General features: G+C 34.3%; 1 protein-coding gene across 2 annotated transcripts; it reads left to right on the forward strand.

The window, feature by feature from the left end:
* The first annotated feature begins 2,161 nt into the window (after positions 1-2,161).
* LOC105782954 (type II inositol polyphosphate 5-phosphatase 15) lies at positions 2,162-11,498 on the forward strand. Of its 2 annotated transcripts, XM_012608076.2 has the most exons (11): positions 2,162-2,890; positions 3,402-3,654; positions 4,424-5,234; positions 6,248-6,420; positions 7,350-7,434; positions 8,148-8,313; positions 8,416-8,456; positions 8,562-8,829; positions 9,110-9,233; positions 9,952-10,312; positions 10,848-11,498. In XM_012608076.2, exons 1-11 carry the CDS (start codon positions 2,233-2,235, stop codon positions 11,202-11,204), a joined length of 3,297 nt encoding a protein of 1,098 aa, XP_012463530.1. In that variant the 5' UTR covers positions 2,162-2,232; the 3' UTR covers positions 11,205-11,498. The 2 variants fall into 2 exon arrangements, with proteins under 2 accessions (XP_012463530.1, XP_012463529.1); XM_012608075.2 differs by having other exon boundaries at positions 8,148-8,456.
* Positions 11,499-11,797: the final 299 nt, after the last annotated feature.

Genomic DNA, 11,797 nt, shown 5'->3' on the forward strand with positions numbered 1-11,797 from the left:
AACACACTTTAAACTCTTCACAAATACACACCACTTCAATTTCAACTTTAACGACTAGAATAAGAATGTACAAGAAGCCCATTTGTTTATTGAAACAGTATCCAATAAGGCTCAAGTAAAAAAGGCCAACATATAAATATGCCCAGACTGTCCCGTATCTTGACTGACCATGTATTTAATTGATCAAGTAACTGAACAAGCATTGTTGGACAACCTTAGCTTTAACAATTATAGTTTAAAGTAGACCTCTCAAATTTGAAATTTCTTCGAAAATACACATTAATCCAAATAATTTCAAATAAAAGAGGATATGAAAGATAAACAATCATCACCGTAAACAAGCATGAAGCATTAAGCATAAGAAAATCATTTTCAGAAACCTGATGAAATAATTGAAGAGAGAAATGGGTATTAATTATCAAGAATACCAAATAGGAACAACAAAGTAACAACAAACTTTTTTCTCTGAAAATAATCGTACATCAAATTCTATACTTCCCTAAGAAAATAATTGAACACAAATGTCAACTTCAGCCAACATTTCACTAAATCATTATAAGATTTCCTATAAAAATGCTAAAGACATGTTAAAACGCAAGAATAGATTAATGAAGTTTATCACTTCCTCCCTTTCCTTAATCAAAATGTTTAAAATTGTCTAACCATTTTCAAAATGATGTTTTCCTAATATCTTATATTATTCTTAAAATTGTTCAACAATACAAAACACTAACTTTGCAAAAGAAACAATGGGGAGATTTAGATTAATTAAAGGGTAAATTACATCATTAGTCATTAAACTATGAGTACGATGTTGTTTTGATCGATTAATTAAAAAATTACACTTTGGTTACTTAATTTTCTAAAATTATTTTTGTGTTTACTCAGTAGTTAAGTGGAACTTTTTAATTGGTATAATAATTTTAGTCCTTAACTTTTATATTTTTTGTCAAATTTGACCCTAGTTCTATATAAAATTATAAAAAACTTAAAATTATTTTAAAAATAGAAAATTCTATATAAAAGTTGTAGATAAATAAAATCTATAAAATATTATTGTTGAAAAACTAATATATATGGGAAATAAAAAAAACTTATCATTCAATAGAATTCAATAACAAATAAAAACAAAACACAACAAAAAGTTAAATCATTACATGTTTCTTCAATGTTTCTAAACCAAATTAGTAACATCTTCTAGTCAAGTTCCATGCCTTAAAGAACATCCAAAATTGATATTATATAAGCTTGTGAAATAGAATTTGATACCACTTTTTAGAAAAAAATATAAAATTTTCTTTTTCAGATTCAATTCAAAATTTCAATTCATTTAAATTAATTTTCAAAACCCAAACTGTAAATAAAAATTATATTCTAATTTTTTAAAAAAGTCATGGTAAGAAACAAAAGGGTAAAAGAAAAGCAATAATATTTCTTAATGTTTTTTTTCTATTTTTTAAAAATGGGTATTGTATCTCATTTTCTCACTTTATCAATTTTAAAATTTTTATTTACTTTAATTTTAATTTTTAGAGTTTTTAAATTTTGTAAAAGAATTTCAATTTTATTAGTTTATATATAATCAAAGTCAAATTGATAGAAAGTATAAAAACTAAGTACTAAAATTAGTATTATTCAAACTAAAAAGTGTCACTTAACAATAGGGTGATTGAAAAAACAATTTCAAAAAGTTTAGTGATTAAATTGTAACTTTTTTAGTTAAGTGATTAAAATGAAAACTTATCCATAATTTATTGACTAATGATATAGTTTAACCTAAACTAAAAAAAATGGTTTATTTTCATTGTTTTTATAAAAAGATAAGAAAACTAAGTATTTTACAGAAATACATCCACACCTATTTTGGTGAAATGGTTTTCTGGTCAACCTCGCCTGACAACACATCTTCACCAAGATTTAGTCAATTTAATTATTTTCATTTATCTTTTAAGAAAAGGATTAATCCTAAGGAATTGGGGGTATTTTTTTTGGAATTAATTTGAAGTTCATTCCCTGTTTTATGAAAACTAAGAATAAGCCTCTCTATTTTAATTTATTAAAGTTCAATCCTCGTATTTATAAAAAGTAAAAAAAAAACTGTAATTGTAGTTCCGTTACTGCGGGGTATGTGGCTGAAAGCGTGAATAACTAACTAAATGTCGCTCCAAAGTCAAATTTCCTCCTCACTTATTCATTCTCTAACCAATAACACACTAGGTTCTACATCCCGACATGGACGCCAACGACGACGTTCCCGATCTTAGTCCCAGAATCTTCGACCGTTACGCCTCCTCTTCCGACGATGATTCGCAGCCCTCTTACCCTTCCCTCCACTCCACCAACCGACGCCTCGACTACATGATCCAATTCCTTGACCGCAATCTTCTACCGCAAAACACCTCTCGTCCCAAACCCTCCCTACCCGAGTTTGTGGCTAAAGGTGGTGGCCAAGGCATTTTCACCCTGCCTGATCGCAAACCCCTCCACCCTAATCGCCCTCCCTACCTCCAGCTTCGACCACATCCCCTCAGGGAGACCCAATTCGGCCGCTTCTTGAAAACGATTGCCTCTACCGACCGGCAGCTTTGGGCCGGCAGTGAGAGCGGGGCTGTCAGGGTTTGGGAGTTGAAAGATTTATACGAGGAAGGTGAGGAGGAGGAGGCTGCGCCGTTTAGGGAATCGTCGGCGATATTATCGAATGGGAACGGGAATGGGAATGCGGCGGTGATGTGTATGGTGGGGGATGAGGGGAATGGAGTGGTCTGGAGTGGGCATAAGGATGGAAAGATCAGAGGCTGGAAGATGGATTGTGAGAGTGGTGGGTTTAAGGAAGGGTGGTGTTGGCAGGCTCATCGCGGCCCCGTGCTTTCCGTTGTTTTCACTTGTTATGGTCTGTTTTCCCTTTTGCTTTTCTCTATTTATGCTTTTTGGTTTTCTCCCTATTAATGTGGATCCACTGCCATAACATTTACAATAAATTAATAGATTACTTGTAATAGTAATAATGAGAACTCTCAATCTAATCTCTATTGAATGTGTTACGTGCTATTTTGATGGACGGTTGATTAATAATAGATTAGCATATTTTTAGATTTTGGAAGTTTTAATTATCACCACCTTGCCTCTGAAAAGCCAAGGAGCAAACACATAGCCTGGCATGGATCTAGAAATTTTTAGTTTAAGAACTCCATCCTCCATAAACTGTTTATTCTTAAAACAGAAATTCGTCTCTAATAAATACATGTCAAGAAGAGCAAAATGTATCTTCAAGAACTATTTATGCATCCCTACTCAAAGTTTCCTGTTACAATTGCTTGCTCGTGTCCAGTGGTAAGAATGATGATCTCTTTTGACATAATCTTATTTGCTTTAATTTTTGTTTTTGTTTTACTTTGATTCAGGGGATTTGTGGTCTGGTTCAGAAGGGGGTAATATCAGGATTTGGCCATGGGAATCTATTAACAATGCGCTCTCTCTGACAATGGAAGAACGACATATGGCTTCTTTGTTAATGGGGAAATCATTTATTGACCTTAGGAGTCAAGTCGCTGTAAATGGCTTCAGTTCTATATTAAATTCAGATATCAAGTGCCTTCTGTCTGATAATATTCGAGCTAAAGTATGGAGTTCTGGTTATCTTTCTTTTGCATTGTGGTATGTCTAGACCGTGGAAACTGCACCCTTAAAATTAACAAAGTTCTGTTGGCATATTGTTACATGTTCAGTTCCTCTTTGATAAATAATAAGCTATAAAGGCCTTCCACATCTACCCCCTTATTGATAGTCTAGATCAGTTATGATGATCTTGTACCTCTTGCTAATACACTGTTCTTCTACGCACTTTAACCTGTCAGTTTCTAAATATTTCTACAAGACATCATCATTCCTTTATCACAGTTCTTGGACAGAGGCCCTTGCCATTTAAGATTTGTAATGAAATAAAAAGTCAACTATGACAAATAGGATCTCACTTTGAAATCTAATTTATTTGCTCTGTGCACGAAAGGAGATAATTGTATAATTTTTTTGTGAAAAATGTGACACTGAAAGCTTTTTACATTTGAAAATTTTAAAACTTCTCATTTTCTGTCCAAATATGAGATTTTTGAAATTATAAGTAATAGATCAATCTGATTTTACCCCAGATGTTGGCTCTATTTCTGTTCCTGTTTATAGGTTAGAAGGATATAGAGATTCTTAATGTATTTTTGTTTATTTTTGAGATATTTGAGGTTGCAAAATCAAGAATGTGGATCTTAATTAACTTCTTGCACAATTAGAATTTCTAGTTACTTTACTTGTATTAATTTGGCTCCAATTTGAGTTTAGATCATCTTATCTTACACCGCTCTTGTAAAAGATTTCTTTTTTTGTCTCCTTTCTATTACTTTTTTTAGGTTTTCTCAGAATTTCAAAATTTCAGGGATGCTCGGACAAGGGAGTTACTCAAAGTTTTCAACATTGATGGTCAGATTGAAAATAGAGCAGATTTGTCATTGGTTCCTGACTTTGCCATGGAAGATGAGATAAAGATGAAGATTGTTGCAAGTTCAAAGAAGGAGAAAACACAAAGTTCCTTTGGTTTCTTTCAGCAGTCACGTAATGCTATAATGGGAGCAGCTGATGCTGTTCGTCGAGTTGCAGCAAAAGGGGGCTTTCTTGATGATAGTCGGAGGATTGAAGCACTCACAATAACTATTGACGGGATGATTTGGGTTGGCTGTGCGAATGGTATGCTTATTCAGTGGGATGGAAATGGAAATCGTATTCAAGATATTCAGCCTCATCCTTCTGCGGTTCTATGCTTATGCAACTTCGGATCAAAAATATGGGCTGGTTATGCAAGTGGTACTGTCCATGCTCTAGACCTTGATGGTAATAAGCTTGGAGAATGGGTTGCTCACAGCAGTCCTGTACTGAAGATGGCCATTGGCGCTGGTTATATCTACACCCTGGCAAAGCATGGTGGTATACGTGGATGGAGTATCACATCCCCTGGACCTCTTGATGGCATATTGTATTCCGAATTGACTGCAAAAGGATTTCTATATACAAGGATGGAAAATTTAACTATATTAACTGGTACATGGAATGTTGCGCAGGGGCGAGCATCTAAGGGCTCGCTTGAATCTTGGCTACATTCTGCTGTTTCAGATGTTGGAATTATTGTTATTGGATTGCAAGAAGTTGAAATGGGTGCAGGTTTTCTTGCAATGTCTGCAGTGAGAGAATCTGTAAGATATCTTCTTCATTATGGTTTACAATGCATTAATGTTGTGTAAGCTTAGCATTATGATTCTAGAGTAATATTTCAGAAACAAAGAACAGGTCTTAGTTGCTGAATTGATTTCAGTACAAAGTGGTAATCTGTTGCATGTGATCTCTTTCTGTCAGCGAAACATGTTAAATAAATGCTGTTTCGTAACATAATCATGCAAGGGTTAAGAATGTCTGGGTTTCGGTCGGACATAATGTTTCACTGAACAAGTGCACAATATAGCTTGTGCATGGTGGAGTGCATATCTGTTTTATGTTACTAGTATTAAAGAGGAAAGATATATGTTAGGTTTATGAGAAATTAACATTCATTGCACAGACTTGTGAGAATGAAAAGAAAGGGGGTGGGGTGGGAGTGCATTTTGGGACAAGTTTGATGTTTCACCATTGTCTTCTGCTTAAACAAGCAAAGTATCTAATCAGTTTAAGTAAAAATGTAAAGATTCCAAGGAAGAGGATTAAGAATTATGGGAGAAACAAAGAAATAGATATCTAAGCAACTTGTGCTTTTTTCTTTTCTCAGAATGCTCTTTATTTTTAGTTACTTTGCCATTTGAAGAGATGGCCGACAGTTAAGTGATCATTTTTATGCTGAAATCAATGGCTATCTTTAAAATTGGGGTAGAAAATAACGCAGTTGATAACTTTAGTTCGTATAAGGACAGTTGGAATGAAGCAGGTTTTATTTTCCCTTCCTATAAAGCATGCTTTAGTTTTCCCTATCAAACTAGCTGTATGTACAATTAGGTCAGTCTGGGTTTTTGTAATGGACCTTTCCTGAAGGATTAAGACCTAGAAGGAGAACAGGACTGAAAATAATGATTTGTGGAAGAGATGCCTATCATTTTAACCATAAGCATTATTGAAGCTACATGCTGAACATGAAGGCCAAATCCTTGTGCATACGAAGTCTGCATTTTTTTTAACACTCTACTTATGACAACTTATTTATCTATCCCATTTACCATAGGTGGGGCGTGACGGGAGTGCTGTTGGACAGTGGTGGTTGGATATGATAGATGAAACATTGCATGATATGATGGAAAGAAAATCACAGGATGTGATGGGAAAGCAATCACATCAATGGAGAAAATTTGAGCGTGTTGGATCTAGGCAGTTGGCAGGCATGCTTATTGCTGTTTGGTGAGCGTCCATCATGTTTTTCTGTTATCCTTTTCTCTTCTCCTGTTGAAGTTTCTTTTTTGGAACTATAGTTATGTTAGAGATACAGGAATCCTTGTTCTTATCATTTGTTTCTTGCAAGGCTGAAAGGCATTTCAGGATTGCTGAATATTTTTTTATTTTAATTTCTTAACTTTTATTTCGTGTGAAAATAAGAAACTCTACAGGAAATAAGTTTTGCTGTAAAACTGAAGTATCTGTGTTCCAACCCATAAATTAGAACTCTAATATGAGGATATCTCACTTTTGTTTTCTCATTTTCTGTAAGAAAGGTTGTTTTTTATTCTTTTCCTGAAAATGTTTCTAAAAGGGTTGTTTTTGAGACTCTTCCTCTAGAAAATTCTAAGAAAATATAGTTTTGAGTCAGATCCATTCTTTTCTAAAATTTAAAATTTGAAACTGAGGTAATCCTGTTTATGTGAATGATCTTTCACCATTGCTATGTGTTATTTGATTCTTTCTCAAATCAGTGAGGAAAGAGAGTGATAATGAGATTGTGCAGTTTTAATGACGAATTAGACTTCAATGCTCCATGCATGCATTGTTTATCAAAGGAACTATTTCGAAGTATTTGCTGACTAGGCTTCTAAGGGGGCACATAGATTCTAAGCTATTACATGCCACGTAGACATATCTTTGAATAAAACACAAGAGGAAATAAATTACTTCCCAACAAATTTACAGTATTTAAAAATAAATAGAAAAGGAGTTCGATCTTGCTGATTGAATGATTTGAATTCCATAAGAACCATTCTGTCTTTATCTGCTAGAACTAGTCTTGTTATTGATCTGTTTCTTTATTCCTTATCCATTTACTCAAGTTCTTTTTCATGTTTTATTTGTGCTTGTTTCCTGAATTTTTATATCTAATGGTTGAATTTTTGTTTTAGGGTCAAGGATAATCTTAAACCAGATGTTGGGGATATTGATGCTGCTGCAGTCCCATGCGGCTTTGGGCGTGCGATTGGTAACAAGGTATTCTTCTTCCTTAAATAGGCATAATATGTAAATTCGTTCTGTGTAACAGAGATATTAATAAGTATCAGTATAGTTAGTATATAAGCATAATCTTTTTCTTCATGAGCAAATATACATATTTATATTGGACTTGTTTTTCATACATATCATCATACCAGTTTTAGTGCAAATTCTAGCTGCAACGTATTTTTCATCCTTAAAGAGGCATGTGATAAGTGAATGATTTTCTATATAATGTAGATATTAATAAATCAGCCTAATATAATTTATAATGAGCAAGAATGTTTTCTTATATTAGAAATGTATACAATGCATTTCGCATAAAAGTTTTAGTGAATGAAATACTAGACTCAATGTTAAACTGAAATTTAGAGTACTATGGAAATGGATATATGGTTTCTTCTTAGTATTCTAGTGATTCTTAGGTTAAAGTCTGGAGAATAGACTATAATTGTGTATGAGAACTTTGTCATTGTTTCTTGGTGCTACTTTATCTAGTTCCTAAATTCATAAGTATGATGGATTAGAATCATTGAAAATGTTATACTTTCTCTCTAGATATTTGGTTTGCACATGGGGTTCTGATTGACTATGGAAGTTATAAGAATTATATTGCTTTTGGCTTGTGAACTAGTTGGCTTAGAAAAAATAAATTTTAACAATTGATAGGTTTTCGTTTAACAATATTATACATTTGCTTGTGCACCCAGGGAGCTGTTGGTTTAAGACTGAGAGTGTATGATAGAATCTTTTGCTTTGTTAATTGTCACTTTGCTGCTCATTTGGAAGCTGTCGGTCGTCGCAATGCTGATTTTGACCATGTATATCGTACAATGACGTTTAGTCGACAATCTAATCTCTTCAATGCTGGCGCTGGTATGGTGTTGTACCTGTTATTGTGTTGCACGCTTGCCTGCTCAATATATTTATTTTGGCTTGTTTATAGATCTAGCTTGCCATTGGTCCTTTCTATTGCAGCTGGTGCGTCATCGGCCGTGCAAATGGTTCGTGGAGCTAATGTATGTATACACCTTGGTTGCTATAATAGCCACCATTTTTGTTTCATTTTCCTTCTAAAATATTCATCCCTTCTGGTTAGTGTGTAAGGGTTGATGCTTTTACAGGCTACGGGTGCCAACTCTGTTGAAGGAATGCCTGAATTATCTGAAGCAGACATGCTTGTATTTCTTGGCGATTTTAATTATCGGCTTGATGATGTGTCATATGATGAAGCAAGAGATTTTATATCTCAAAGAAGCTTTGATTGGCTCAGAGAAAGGGATCAACTCCGAGCAGAGATGGAAGCTGGAAATGTTTTCCAGGGAATGCGGGAAGCAGTTATTACTTTTGCTCCCACATACAAATTTGATAAACATGTAGCTGGTTTATCAGGTATCTTGTATGTTAGTTATGAGTTCCTCATCTTATTTCTAAACTCTGTATCAGCTAAGTCACATGTTGTTTGGTTTAACAATCCACCTTCTGCTGTGCATTTTATGATTCATAAAGTGGTTCAGCAATTGCTCTTGTTAAAGTTTGAAGTAGTCTATTAAGATGTTTTTCACTAGGGGTTCAGGAAAAAGGTTTCTTGGTATGACTGGTATTATAATTTTTCTAGTAATTTCACATATTTGATTGGCTAAAAGTACCTTTACAATGCTTATTTTTAAAGGCTACGATTCTGGTGAAAAGAAGCGCATTCCTGCCTGGTGTGACAGAATCTTATATCGTGATAGCCGGCGAACATTGGGATCTGAATGCAGTTTAGAGTGTCCTGTTATCTCTTCAGTATCACAGTAAGTTCTGATTGGTTTCTGTTTTGGCAATATTTAGGGATAGTTTAATTTCTTTCAAATAACTGCATGCTATGATTCTCTTTCATAATCTGTTGTGATCCTTTCTGTTGAAGGCAATGCTTTAACAGCCTTATGTGCTTATCAACTTTTTCAAAAAGGTTTTAACACATTGATTATTTTCTGATCCAGATATGTAATACCAGGAGTAAATTGCACCATTTAGCAAATTTCTTTTGTCTTCCATCTGAGATCTAAAATGACTCGATCATTTATTCACAGCTTTTTTAATTTGTTCCAAATCTATCTATCTATCCCATCAACCCGGTATCAGAATGTGGACAGAATTTTCTACATGTTATGCCGACTAAAGTGGCTCATGGAAAATTCCATCCGTTTGCTGACATGTTAATGGACAGATGGATTTTAAATAAATTCAAAGAGTCACATATTATGGCAGACTAATCAACGTGTGATTTTTTTTCCTGAAAATGAACATTGTGAAAAGGTCATGGCAGACTGGTTGTTCTCTTTCCTTGTCTCTTGTCTCCTTTTTTCTCTTTTTTTGTTGTATGTGGAAAAATGGGTATGCTTGTTAATATTACCATTTCAATACACAGATTTTGTATTTTCAGGCCAGACTGCATTTTTTTCCCCTTATCATCTATTATTTTGTTATCAATAATTATCTTGAATAAATCCTGATATATCTCTTGAATAGGTACGAGTCTTGCATGGATGTGACAGACAGTGATCACAAACCTGTCATTTGCTTATTTTCTGTTGAAATTGCTCATATTGATGAGTCAGTAAGGAGACAAGAATTTGGAGATATAGTGAGATCAAATGAGGAAGTTAGATGCAAGCTTCAAGAATTATGCAAAATTCCAGAAACAATTGTCAGCACCAACAATATTATCCTCCAAAACCAGGACACATCAATTTTGCGCATCACAAATAAATGCACAGAAAGCATTGCTTTGTTTGAAATAGTTTGTCAAGGTGAATCTACAATCAAGGATGATGGACAGGCATCATATCATCATCCAAGAGGTTCCTTTGGCTTTCCACGGTGGCTTCAGGTAGGTTTTCTTTTTGATTGAAGAGAAATTATTTTACCCTTAATGGGGTAAGAATTGGTGCTAGTTCATATTGCTAGGGATTTGAAATCCTTTGTATTGAAAGAAAAAAATCAGTTGAGGGAATTGTCTTTGGAATCTTTCTACTAGGTTTTACTTTACTAGCAGTGAGCTTTAGGTGCAATTTTGATTATCTTTGGATCAAAGTTGAACTGCTGCAGATTTATGGAGCAAATTAAAAGTTGTTTATGGCCTTGGCAGGCTGCTCCTTTTTTTTTCCTGTTTAAAGAAGGCCTTTTCTTTTAAGTTACTAAATATTTCATGCTCAGGGATCAATTTTGTTTGCAAACTCAAATTCATGTCCATCTTGTAATGTTGAATATGGTCAGACATGGTTACAAGCTTCAATAGGGCTTTATTTTTTTAAATTTTTTTGCAAAAATATGAAGTAAAAGAAGTTCATATTCATGATCTGGAGTGTTCTGCTTGTTAGTCTTTGAGATAAAAGTTATTAACATATATGTGATGTTTGGCCCAGGTTACTCCAGCTGCTGGCATAATTAGACCAGATCATGTAGCAGAGGTATCAGTTCATATTGAGGCATTCCACACCCAGGAAGAGTTTGTCGATGGTGTTCCACAAAATTGGTGGTGTGAAGACGACAGAGATAAGGAAGCTTTATTGGTGGTTAAAGTTCATGGCAGGTATACGATGGAGACAAGGAATCATAGGATCCGTGTTCGTCACTGCTGTTCAACCAAAATGAGAAAGACAGATCCTAAGCCTAGAGATTCTGTACAAACTCAAGGAAATCTCCTTCACCGTGCTGATTATCAAAAGCTTAGTGTTTCCTTTGATGTGGTTGATCATCTCCGGAATTTGCATAGTCCATAAATTAACAGTGGTAAGATGTCCACAAATCACATGCCATTGCTGTGTGTTGTGGTTGATAATGCAGCTAATGGAAAATGTTTAGTCTTTTTTTTTTCTTGTTTTTCTGAATGATTTTCATATTTAGCGTGAATAGAAATTTTATTGAGTCAAGCTGGTGCCCATTTTTTATGTCACCAGTACTTTGTTTTTGTAAGAATGTCATTTATATATTGTACAGTATGAAAGAATGCAGTGAGCATGAGAGAAGTGTGAAGCATTTCGCTTTTTTTTTTTATAACACTAATTTCCTTTTAATTTATGGATTTTACTATTTATATGATGAATTTCTGAAGGGGAAAAAAATGCTTTGATCAAGATTCTTGATTTCAATTGATAACTCACAATCATGGATGTGTGTTGAATAAAAGGTTTGATAATTGGAAATTTCAATTGATCTGAGTGCCATATTAGGTAGCTTGGTTGAGTCTAGGGCATTGGACCCTCACTGTCCTGAAGTAGGGGTATTTCATCATAGCTATCTGGGTTGTGAATGGAGGTCGCCTGGCTGGGTTTCTTCATTTTGGGGCTTGCTTTTTGTCGTTGCATCTTGGGTT

Source organism: Gossypium raimondii, chromosome 13 (assembly GCF_025698545.1).
Source record: "Gossypium raimondii isolate GPD5lz chromosome 13, ASM2569854v1, whole genome shotgun sequence".
Classification (NCBI taxonomy): Eukaryota; Viridiplantae; Streptophyta; class Magnoliopsida; order Malvales; family Malvaceae; genus Gossypium; species Gossypium raimondii.